Here is a 13,036-nt window from a genome sequence, read left to right as displayed (position 1 = left end):
AGATGGCAAAGAATCTCCAAGTGATAAGAAGTCCAAAACTGATGGTTCTCAGAAGACTGAAAGTACAACTGAAGGTAAAGAACAAGAAGAGAAGTCAGGTGAAGATGCTGAGAAAGATACAAAGGATGACCAGACAGAACAGGAACCTAATATGCTTCTTGAATCTGAAGATGAGCTCCTTGTAGATGAGGAAGAAGCAGCAGCTCTTCTAGAAAGTGGCAGTTCAGTGGGAGATGAGACTGATCTTGCTAATTTAGGTGATGTGGCTTCTGATGGGAAAAAGGATCCTTCAGATAAAGCTGTAAAAAAAGACACAAGTGCTTCAGGAGCAGCAAAGAAAAAACTTAAAAAGGTAAATCTTTTATTATTGATTTGTTTTTACTAGCTCAATAGATCAGTTTTCCACATTATTCAAGGAGTATCAGATAAAGAGAATTATATTATTCCTATCAGAAAAATCATACATGGTTAAGAAAATAAAACATTTAAATCCCAACTCTGCAATAAATTGAATAAATAAGACATTGCATTATAATTGCAAAAAGAAAGTCAACTTGCAAAGAAAATTTGATCTTAGCCAAAAGGCCGAGAAGCGATTGCAAAGAAAACTTAAGTAGACAAGATGAAGGACAAAACCGTATATGCATCTGTATTGTAGTGCTTGTATATTAGTACTGATGGGGTAGCCTTATATAGTACATAATGTTTTTTAAAAAGTGAGTTATGAGTTTCCAATAAGTTGAATGGCCCAAGACACTTAAAACATTTTGCCATTCATCTAAAAATTGGTTTTGAGCCAGGCAATGTGACACACACCTAAAATCCCAACACAGCGCCAGGGATTTAGCTCAGTGGTGCCACCGCCTGCCTCTCAAAGCACAGTGTCCTGAGTTCGATCCCTGGTGCCCCCCCCAAAATCCCAACAGTCTTGGAGACCAAAGCAAGAGGACCATAAGTTTGAACCCATTCTCAGTGACTTAGACCCTGTATCAAAATTTAAAAAATTAAAAGTTACTGGGGATCCAAAAATTTTTTTTAATTTGATAAATTTTTTCTATTAATGTCAAAACTTCTTATTTTTGGAGGCAGGGCCTTTGTAGTTCAGGCTAGCCTAGAACTTTGTGGCAATCCTTCTGCCTCAGCCTCCCAAGTGCTGAGATTATAGGAGTGTACTACCACACCCAGCTGAAACAATTTTATTAGAAAATCATTTAAGGTGGGCACCGGGCACGGTGGTACACACCTGTAATCCCAGTACCCGGGAGGTTGAGGCAGGAGGATTGCTGCAAGTTTGAGACAATCCTGGGCTACACAGTGAGTTCCAGAGCAGTCTGAACTACATTGTGAAACCCTGTCTCAAAAAACCAAAAAAAAAAAAAAAGAAATTTAAGGTGATAAAAAAATGCATACAAGGTAACCCATAGTAAAACAAGAGACCCCTTATACTATTCAGTTTGAGGATTATGGCATTAAAATGCCTTTGAAACTCCTTAATGTTAACTGTCTCTTAAACAGTGAATGAGATTTTTGTCATCATACTAACATTCTGTGATTAGAAAACTAATATATACTCCCTTTCCTTTTTCCCTTTCCCTTTCCCTTTCCGTTTTCCTTTTCTGTACTGGGGATCAAACTCGGGTCCTTGCGCTTGCAAGGCAGGCTGTTTACTCTGATGGCCTTGTCATATGACTAGTTTTTGTTTTGTTTTTTTCTGGAGATGACTGTTGTGTAACATGTTTACCCCTGCAAGAGCTAGTTACTATTTACACACCTGTTATCCCCCCACTTGGGAGGCTGAGGCAAGAGGATCACTGTGAAGTTCAAGGCCAGCCTGAACTACACAGTGAGACCCTGTCTCAAAAACACAAAAAGAATAGCCAGGCGTGGTGGTGCATGCCTGTAATCCCAGCACTCAGGAGGCTGAAGCAGGAGGATCACTATGAGTTCGAGACCAGCCTGGGCTACATAATGAGTTCCAGGTCAGTCTCAACTACATAGTGAGATCCTGCCCCCAAGAAGAAAAGACTAGTGATTATTGAGCTTTTATATGCCATTATTGAGCTTTTTTATATGCCATTAAAAAAAATTTTTTTTTTGTACCCAAGATCAAACTCAGGACTTTGTGCTTACAAGGCAGGTGCGGTACCACTGAGCTACATCCCCAGCCCAGTGTTATAAATACTTATTTATTTATGGTACCAGAGATCAAACTAACATCATCAGAACCACTGAGCTAAATCCCTGGCCTCCCGTAAAGTTTTGAAAGATCTTTATGTTCATTAATTTTTTTTTTTTTTTTTTTTGAGACAGGGTCTCACTGTGTAGTTGAGACTGACCTGGAACTCACTATGTAGCCAGGCTGGTCAACTAATTTTCTTAATAAGTGTAGGAAGTAGGTACCCATTCATATATTATAAAGTTGAAACATAGTGAAGTTTAATAACTTGGCCTAGTTATACTGCTTAAGAGTAGCCGAGGCCAAATTTAAATGTATGCATTCTATCTCCAGATCCTGATTTTTTTTTTCAGCAGTTACACACATCAAACAAGATTTTTCCTAAACAGTTGTAAAATACTGTCTTGCAGAAAACATTGCACAGCTCATTATAGCAAATTAGTTCTTTTGTATATTCCTAGCATGGTAGTCTCAAGAAAGGGACGATAGTTTTCTATCAGAGTCTGAGCATGCTAGGCAAGAACTCTACCCCTGAGCTATACAACCTACCCCATTTTTAAATTCTAAAGTGATCTGATTTTTTTTTTTTTCGTACCAGCGATCAGACTCTGGCTCTCTTGCATTTGCAAGGCAGGCAGCAGAACCACTGGTCCAAATCCCTGGCCTGATCTGAATTATTTTTAAAAGTTAGCAGTAGATAGGCAAGTGTGTCCCTGAATTCTATAATCCTGGCATTCAGGAGGCTAAGGTCAACCTGGACTATATAGTGAGTTCAAGGCCAGCCTGAACTACAGCAAGACCCTGTTTAAAAAAAAAAAAAAGCAACCAGTGAGTTTTTGGTAAGGAAAGGAAAAGTCAGTATTTTGAGAGAATAAAGACAATGACGCTATCCCTTTCCCTTCAAGTAAAACAAATGGAAGGGATGCTGCAAAATAATTGTTGCAGAGTAAATTTGTCTTTCTTAACAGCGTCGTTTCCCAGGGAGTATGGAAGGTTTTGTCACTCTAGATGAGGTTGGTGATGAGGAAGATTCGGAACTTCAGAAACTTCGTAAATCGGGCATGGCATTTAAAAAATCTGGTGACAAAAATGATGATGGTTTGGTTGAAATTAAGGTGGACAAGATCGAGGAACTTGATCAAGACAATGAAGCAGCGTTGGAAAATGGAATTAAAAATGAAGAAAATACAGAACCGGGTGCTGAATCTGCTGAGAATGCCGATGATCCCAACAAAGATACAAGTGAAAATGCAGAGGGCCAAAGTGATGAAAACAAGGAGGACTATACAATCCCAGATGAGTATAGAATTGGACCATACCAGCCCAATGTTCCTGTTGGTGAGCTTTAGTTTAAGCTCTTGTTTTTCCTCTTTCTTATCTACTCCCACCCTGACAAACTTATTAAGATTTAAAATCTAATCTTAATGTAAGTTCTGATAGTATATTAACCTTTTTGTGGGGAAACACATCTTAACTGATTTATATTGTTCTTTTTTGCCTCTTAAACATGTCTTCTGATTTTCTATTATGTTATCATTCCACAATGTTCTCTCCTCATATAAAGGTTTCTAAAAATGACACATTGCTTTTTGTTTTGTGTTTCAGTGTTATATTTGTTGTTTTAAGAGAACAGTTAAGGGGCCAGGGATTTAGCTCAGTGGTTCTGCCTCCTGCCTCTCAAGCACAAGGACCCAAGTTCGATCCCTGGTACCAAAAAAAAAAAAGTACACTTAGGTGGGACCTTAAATATCATTTAAGTGTAAAGTCAGTTGGCAACTGGTAATTTCATGGTCATGGTTTTGTTTTATTTCCACCGTAAACCATATTGGACTCAACAAATAATGTCTGATTCAGATTATGTTGACAGGAAAAAGATTTGAGACTTAAAATATTTTCAGTTTACTTAATTTGTAAGAATATATGTTTGTGTTTCTAGGTATAGACTATGTGATACCTAAAACAGGGTTTTACTGTAAGCTGTGTTCACTCTTTTATACAAATGAAGAAGTTGCAAAGAATACTCATTGCAGCAGCCTTCCTCATTATCAGAAATTAAAGGTAAGGCCGAATCTAAAAGAGGAGAGTTCTTTTTTGTAAAAACTAACAAATCATTTACACAATGGAAATAAATGAATTAGATAAGTAAAATGTGTGTATGTCTCTGTATCCAGCACAGTGCTTTCTCCTAAGGATAATACATATTTCTTGGGTTGGGGATTTAGCTCAGTGGTTCTGCTGCCTGCCTAGCAAGTACAAGGTCCCGAGTTGAATCCCTGGTACCCCCCCATATATATATATGTTTCTTAATTGAAGTGTTTTTAAGCAATTTAATGGATTTGAGAAACATCTATTGAACCTCCTTTCATAGTTCATTCTGATTAATGATAAAATCTATAACTGAAATTATACAACTGTTTTCAAATTGGTGGTGGGTTATAATTTCTCTAATCTGGAAGATCCCGAAGGCCTTAATATTGAGTGGAGTTGATACAAAACCTTTTCAATTTTGTGAAGTTCCATATTCCTACTTAATGATTTTTATACTCACATTACTGATTAATAATACACTTTATTAACCAAAAATAAATAAATAAATAAATAAATAAATATATACATACATAAAGTGCCAGGCATGGCATGGTGGCGCACACCTATAAACCTAGCACTCAGGAGACTGAGACAGGAGGATCACTGTGAGTTCAAGACCAGCCTGGGCTACATAGTGAGTTTCAGGGCAGCCTCATCTACATAGTGAGACCCTGTCTTAAAAACAAAACAAAACAAATAATAACAATAAATAATGCACTTTATTTTTAGTATGTGTGCTGCCAAAGCGAGCTCAGTAATACACTTTAGATAAAAGCATAACAGAAACAATAAGTAGTTCCTATTTTTAAGTTACAGGCCTCTTTAAGGCCTAATCATTGAAATAGGTAATGAAGGAAAACTTAAAATAGTAAATAACTCATAATTAATGATAACTTGTTTTTTCACAATTTTATACTATGAAATTACTATGTATCCCTAATCTCAAAGTTTGAAATGCTTCAAAATCTGAAACTTATGGTGACATGATGTCACAAGTGGGAAATTTCACCTGACCTTGACAGGTAGTGGTCAAGATGCTAAAACACTAAAAGCATTGTATAAAATTACTATCAGGAGTTAGAGGTAGGACTCAGTGACCAATAATTTGCTTGGCACGTATAAAGCCCTAGATTTGATTTTCCAGAACTGTGAAAAAAAAATTATATTCAGAGAGTGTAAGCATAAATGAAATAAATGAATTTTGTGTTTAGGCTTGAATCTTGTCTAGTGCAAGATATTTTAGTATGTATTTGTAGATACTCTAAAATCTGAAACCTGAAGCACTTAAGATCCTAGGCATTTCAGATAAGGGATACTCCAAACCTATAGAAATAGTCATCAGACAGTGGATATGGATATAGAAAAAGGTAGACTTGGGTTTTGGAGTAATCTCAGTTCTTGGTTGTTTTGTTTGTTCTAAATACAGGTTTTTTTAAAAAAATCTATTTGTCTTTCTACAAATCTGGATGTGAAAAAAGAATGGTGGTTACTCCATCGCTAACAGCAATTTAGGTTGAGTGTGTGTGTACTAGGGATTTGTCCTAGGGCCTCAAGTATACATTCTACCACTGAATTACATCCCTAATGTCTAGTGTACATGCTTTTATTTGCCTTAATTTTAAGACATAGGGGTTCGGAAACTATGTGTTGCCTAGAAGAATATAGAAATAATATGAGTCTCTAAGTGCTTTCATACTATAGAAACAGTATTATGCTTCATAGTCAGATGTTTGGTGTATTGGAGGTGGCTCACTTTGTGTGGTACTAGGTGGTTGAACCTAGCCTTTGTTGTTGTTTCCTCTTTGAGACAGGGCCTCACCAATTGGTCAGGTTGGGTTTTGATTTGTGATCTTTCTGTCTTGGCCTCCCAGTGTGGAATTACAGGCATGTGCCACTACACCTGGCTAAAAATAAAAAAAAATTTTTTTTAACACAGGGTCTTACTGTAGTTTGGTCTGGCCTGGAACTCCATGGCTATCCTCCTGTCTCAGCCTCCCAGGTGTTGGTATTACAGTCATGCACCACCATGCCCAGGCAATCTTTTTTCTATTTTGTTTTTGGGTTTTTTTTTTTTTTTTTGGTACCAGGGATGAAACTCATGTCTTTGTGCTTGCAAGGCAGGCAGCGGAACCACTGAGCTAAATCCCTGGCCCTCTTTTCTATTTTAGAAGCAACTTTTTCAACTTCCTTAAAGAAAGTATTAGGCAATATAGTACCTTGCTTAAGTGATCAGTTATTTTCTTAACTGAGTGTCTTTTGTTTTCATTTTAAGGATAAAATAGCTTTTAATCCTGGCAGTAACCCAGTTTCATACAGAAGTAAAGAAACTTCAGATATTTTCTAGGAGAGGTGGCACATGCCTCTAAGCCCAGCAGTGTAGGAGGTTGAAGCAGGTTCAAGTTCAACATGGGTATCTCAACAATTTAGTGAGACCCTTTCTCAAAATTTAAAAGGGAGTTGGGAATGTAGTTCTGTGTTAATGTCCTGGGTTCAATTTCCAGTATGGAAGGGATGTGTTTTAGATTTTCAAAATGTGTCTGTTATACTTCTATTATTATCTTAGATTCCAGGGATCAGCAAGTGATACTGGTCAACCAGCTACCTGCATTTTATTTTGTTTTTTGAAATAGGATCAAACTATGTTTCCCAGGATGGCCTGGGATTACAGGCATGTGCCACCATGCCTGCCTTTGTTTTTTTTGTTTGTTTTGTTTTTTTCCTCTTGTGAAGTTTTATGGATTTTCCTAGAATGTAGCCATGATTATTGATTTACACATTGTCTATGGCCATTTTAATTTAGTACAGGAAAAAAACAGCAAAGTCTTAGGTGCCCCACAAGCCTAAAATACTTACCATTCATCCTTTGAGGAAATATTTGGCTGTTGCTGTTAGAGTACTCCAGTTCTATGTAACTGTGTCCTTTGTTTTTTCGTATGTATAAGTTAGAGTTAATGGCACATTGTAATATTCATTTTTTTACATTAAATTTTTATTTTTCCCATGCCTTATTGTGATGTCTTCTGAATCACTTTACTCTCTTGTACAGTAAAAATGAAATTCATTCTAGCCAGGTGTGGTGGTGCATGCCTGTATTCCAAGCACTCATAAGGCTGAAGCAGGAGGATTACCATGAGTTCAAGGCTAGCCTCAGCTACATATTGAGTTTAAGGTCAACCTGAACTGCATTGTGAGACCCTGTCTTTAAAACAAAAACAAAAAAACAAAACTCATTCTTTAAATATTGTTATAGCTTGAATTGGACTAAACTTGGAAATAATGTTTTGCAGTTCATTTATATATCTCTTAGATAACTTAATCCCTGTACTTTTTTTTTTTTTCTCAGAAATTTCTGAATAAATTGGCAGAAGAACGCAGGCAGAAGAAAGAAGCTTAAGATATGCAAGAAGTTTGATTTCAAAGAAAACAATGGTTCTTTGTTTTTAATGTTAACCTTTTTTAAATACAATGCTGATAGTTAGAAGAAAACTATTGTACTCTTTTGTTTTAGTGGAAAAATAATAGATATCTGTTCATGTGTTAAGTGTTAATAGCAAAAGATACACATACAGTTAAGTTAAAGATGGATAATTTTGTTTCATCAGAGTGGCAACAGACAGAAGTACTTTGTAGAGACTGACTGTAAGCTAAAATGACTTGCACCACTAAGAAAAAAAGATGACATAGAACCATTCGTACAAATGAAATTTAGTCAACGTTTGATTCCATTCAATAAAGAACAAAACCAACTGTATTTTTATTATTTTCATCTGAAACATTCCACATTTTAATCTGAGCCTTGCAGACTCTTATTTGGAGTTTGAAGCTGTTTGGGTTGCATTTCGTTTTTAGAGAACTTCATGTGAGATTGGCAGTTCAAATGCAGGTGCAGTTTTCTTTGAATGTCATGCTGTTGTTTAGGTAATAAGAAATACTAAGTAAATTGGCTTTAGATTTTGTAATTTTTTCCCTGAGTTCCTGCTAGGTTTCGTATTCTAGTAGTCGATGTATTTTCAGTGAAATGTAAAAATATTCCCGTTCTCTTTGACCAGTATTAATTTCTGAGGATCTTACTGCTTGTCACTTGAATCCTATAGCTGTCATACATCTTTGGTATAAGCAATGTTTGATTTTTGAAGTGTGTAAACCATCTCTTCATATTTTCAGTATGTAATTTTACATTGCTGCATTTTAAAAAGTTTGGCCATAATTCTTGACGCACGCTTCTAATTCATGTACCTGCACATGTGACCTTTGTGAACAAAAATTTGCATGTATAATCTGTGTTTACTTGTAACTCTCTGGTCATATACTGCTTATATCTGTGGATTCAAGTTACTGAAGTGAATACCAATAAAAAAAAAAAAAAACCTAGGCCACGTTCTTTGGTTATACAAGTTTGGAATGTTAACCAATATATTTGTCAGTTGTGGTTTTTATCCACTGTTACACTTTTGTGCATGCTTTAACAAATTACTGCTTTTTTAATCTGGTGTAAAGACTGCTACTAAAGATTTGAATTTTGAACTTATTCCTGTTAATTAAAAATGAGACTGCATGGTTTTGTAAGAACCCTGTGAATTTCAATGCTAAACATTAAGAAACTGCAAAAGCTTATGTTTAGACAACGTCCATGCTTTTAACAGTAAGACTAGAAATAACACGGAGAGTAGCAGGAATTAGTTCTGCCAGCCTTTCAAAATAATTATGTACAGGGCCAGGAATTTAGCTCAGTAACATCGTGCTTGTCTTACAAGCACAAGGTCCTGAATTCCATCCTGATATGGGAGGGGGTATGTACAGATTCTTGGTGTGTTCAATTATTTTTGTCAAACTAATTTTATGGATTTTTTTTTTTTGTACCCGGGATCGAATTCCAAGCCTTGTACTTGCTAGATAGGTGGCAGCATCACTGAGTTGAATCCCTGGCCCTAAACTAATTTTAAATACAAGAACAAAAAAATCTTTAAGACTTTCAAGACGAGATGTAGTAAACAATATTTGAAATAGGTAAAATTTTAAGGTCTCCATGAATAGTTGACTAAAGCAATGTATTTTAACATTTACAAAAAATTCTTGCCCGATAACAATTAGTTTTAGACTTTACTAATAACCAACCTTGGTTTAATTCCAGTTTATTAACAGATACCACAGAAAATACATGTGAAGTGGAATTGTTTCCTGTCAGTGATAGCTTTTTTCTAGGTCCCATTTTGTTGGATTGAGCAAGTTGAAGAAAGTTGGAGTTTATCTTTAAGGTAGTATCTCTCTCTCTTTTTTTTTTGTTTTGTTACCCGGGTCCTTGAGCTTGCCAGGGAGGAGGTGGCAGAACCACTGAGCTAAATCCCTGGCCTGAAGTTAGTATCTCTTAAATGTGAAAATTTTTCATATATAAGCTTTAGTGGGGATGTTTCCCATTTAAACCTGTTGTGAAGGGGTTTTGTTGTATCAGGGATTGAATGCTGAAAAGTTTTAAGAACATTTATCTTGTCACTTTCACCCTAAGTGATACTATTTATAAATGTGATGGAAACTTAGAAATACTTTGAGTTTGTTTTACTTTTTTGTTCCTTTATTCATTGCTGATAAATTCAGGGTATGATAGTGTTCCTGAAGAGGCTTGGATTTGCATAGCTACAGTGTTTTTTTTATGGTTCTTTTTTATTTTTTATTTATGGGTGGTACTGAGGATTGAACTTGGGACCATCTGTTTGTGAGGCAGGCTGGAAAAACACTGAGCTAAAACCCGGGCCCTGCATAACTATAGTACTTCTGCTTTAAGAGTATCCTAAAAGTTTTATTTTGCTGGACATAGTGACATGAGCCTGTAATCCCAAATACTACAGAAGGCAAGAGGATAAGGTGAACCATAGTTGGGGGCTGTCCTAGGCAACATAGACCCCCATCGCAGGAAAAACTTTTTTTGGTGTAAGATCAATTTTATCAGAAAGATAAGTTATGTATAGCACTAGCATCTCTAGGAATTTTTTTCCTTCTTCATAATGAGCTACATCACTGCATTGGTTATGCTGTATCAAACATGGTATTCTTGTACGTCAGGCTTCCCAGAGTGTTTGGAGGATTGGTATGCTACTATGCTGGGCGGAGTCGGGGTCTTAAGTGTGTAGTCTAGCCTTGCTTTGAACTCACCATGAAGCTCAGGCTGGCTCCCAATTGCTGGCAGTTGTGCCTAAGCTAAGTGCTATACTTACAGATTTGCCCAATCATGCCTAATGTCCTCTGTACCTTATTCAAAGTAATGTTACAGAGGAGTAAGGCTTGGAAGGAGAAAGATGGAAAGGCACTTGGCATTGTTCGCTTCAGATTTTCATTTTGAGTTAGGTCCTTGTTAACATTACCCACAGTGGCTTTAATCTTAAAATTCTCCCCAGCCCATAAGTGCTGAGATTATAGGCATGTGCCACCACACCTAGTCTGTAACAGAAGCAGCTCATGAACTCAAGACCTTGTGCTTGGAAAGCAGGCACAGTGCCACTGAGCCAAGTCCCTGGCCCTCCTTGGGTACATTTCTGTATTGGTTTCCATGCATGGTTTGTGGCTTAGTATAGCTGAAAGCTTCAGCATTCCATGGTTTTGAGTTTGAGATAATTTCTTGACAAGGGCGCTGATCTGATTTTTAAGCCAACTGGATAAAAGGACCTTACCATTCTGATAAAAGTTCTTAAGAGTTGGTAGTAAGGTCAAGATTATTAGACAACTAATTTGCAAACTTGTGTGAACCCTGGTTCTCAATTGTTAGTATGTAGCTAGTAATGTAAACATTACAGGACCCTTCTATTCTGATGTACTATGTTTGGGATGGATCCTGACGCTCATTTCCCTAATGATGGTGATTGGAAGGCCAAAGACATACAGAACTATTGTTTTTCCTATAGCTGAGGAAGGGTTTTGTGCTAGGCGACTGTTACCAGATTCCTGGAATGGTTAATGTTTCAGAGAAACCTTGTTTTTTACGCTTTTAGAGGGGAGGGTGTAGTTAAGGCTGGTTTCAAATTCATGGTAATCCTGCCTTAGCCTCCCAAGTGTTGGGATTACAAGCATGAGCCACCACACCCACCTTGTTTTCTTACAAAGTTTAAAAACTAAATACTGGAAAGTAGTCACCATTTGGGGCAGACTTAGTGCAATTCTTTTCTTATTTATTTATTTATTTTGGTACCAGGGATTGAACTAAGGTCCTTGTGCTTGCAAGGCAGGTGGTGGAACCACTGAGCTAAATCCCCAGTTCTAGTGCAGTGCATTTTCTAAAATCAGGAAAATATTTCAGGCACAGATGATGTCTTCCCAGTCCAGCTGTTTTTTGGTAGAAATATTTTATAAATTATTTCCTGGAGAGATCAGATATTTCAAAGGTGAGTTGGACACAGAATAAGGTTTCAGAAATTAGCTTAAGTGGAAGAATTTTCTTCATAGAATTGGCTAGAAATGTCAAAAGGGTGATCAGATCTTGGTATGTTCTATATGGAATTTATATTTAAGGAAGAGGTACTATAAAGAAACCTCAGGGTTGGGTATGTAGTCTAGCTCGTGCAAGGCCCTGAGGTGTAGAACCAGCATAGAAAACCCTATCTGCCTTCACTTTGCAGTGTGGTGTCATGAGAGCCTGTGAAAATGATTGTGGCTTGAATAATTACTGGTGTAGTGCACTGTGAAACTGCGGAAAATTTATTTTCCTGTCTGCTGCTGTTGCCTAGCCTCCCAAGTGTGTGCGACCCTCCTTAGAGCAGCAAGCTGCACAGAGCCAACAAAGGACTGGACCCAGGCTGAAGAGGAATTTCATTTGCCTTTTGTGAATTCCCCATGTCTGTGTGCACATTTGTCATCACTCTTCTGCAAAAAACTTTTAAACTATTCACCTATACCTTTAATTTTCAAATTCTGCTCATCCTGTATATTTATCATACATAGGTTTAATACTTAAAAGTCATTTTAAGCTGGGCATAATGGCACATGCCTATAATCAGCATTGGGGAGGATGAGGCAGGAGAATCTGTGAGGTCAAAGCCAACCTGGGGAACACAGTTCAAAGTCTAGCCCAAACTGGAGTACTTTGAGAGACCCCTTTAAAAAAAAAAATGTTTAGGGCCAGGGATTTAGCTCAGCCGTTCGGTGGCCTACCTTGCAAGCGCAAGGACCCGATACCAAATCCCTGGTACCAAAAAAAAAAAAAAAAAAAAAAGTTTAGTTTTAAAATTCACTAAAAATCTAAGGTTAAAAACTACAGATTCTGACTTCTCCAGGTTGGGGTTCAATTTTGGATCCTTCTGCTGCCTCAGCCTTCCAGAGGCTGGATTACAGACATGAGCCACTGCCAAGCTACTTACTGCCTGTTTATCTTTAGTACCTGTAACTGTAGTGGCACAGTGAGTGTTGAGAGTTATGATCCGCACCTGTGAACCCAGCACTTCAGACGCTAAGGCCGGTGGATTGAATCACTGAAGGTTCGAGGCCAGCCTGAACTGTGTAGTAAGACTCTCCAAAAAAAAAAAAACAAAAAACAAAAAAACAAAAAAAACGTGGACTCTGGGTGAGAAGTTAATGCGTTTTCTGACATTAAGAGGACTGAGAAGCCAGGTGTGGTGTGTTCCTGTAATCCCAGCACTCACTGTGAGTTTGAGACCAGCCTGGGCTACATAGTTTCAGGGTAGTCTCAACTATATAGACCCTATCTCAAAAAACCGAAGTGGGTGGGGAAGACTGGGAGAGCCAGGTATTTAGCTCAGTGGTTCTACTGCCTGCTTCAGGAGAATCGCT

At 37.4% G+C, this 13,036-nt stretch overlaps 1 protein-coding gene across 1 annotated transcript in view; it reads left to right on the top strand.

Moving 5' to 3' along the window:
- The window catches only part of Matr3 (matrin 3), a 29,582-nt gene extending 21,768 nt beyond the window's left edge, over positions 1–7,814 (top strand). The window contains 4 exon segments of the mRNA XM_010613788.1: positions 1–352; positions 3,292–3,514; positions 4,113–4,234; positions 7,608–7,814. The exon segment at positions 1–352 is cut by the window's left edge and continues 3 nt beyond it. Coding sequence (XP_010612090.1) covers positions 1–352; positions 3,292–3,514; positions 4,113–4,234; positions 7,608–7,658 — 748 coding nt within the window. The 3' untranslated portion in view covers positions 7,659–7,814.
- Positions 7,815–13,036: the final 5,222 nt, after the last annotated feature.

The sequence above is a fragment of the Fukomys damarensis genome, unplaced genomic scaffold (assembly GCF_012274545.1).
Source record: "Fukomys damarensis isolate Sample0158 unplaced genomic scaffold, DMR_v1.0_HiC HiC_scaffold_3, whole genome shotgun sequence".
NCBI lineage: Eukaryota > Metazoa > Chordata > Mammalia > Rodentia > Bathyergidae > Fukomys > Fukomys damarensis.
This window is presented reverse-complemented; position numbering and strand designations above follow the sequence as displayed.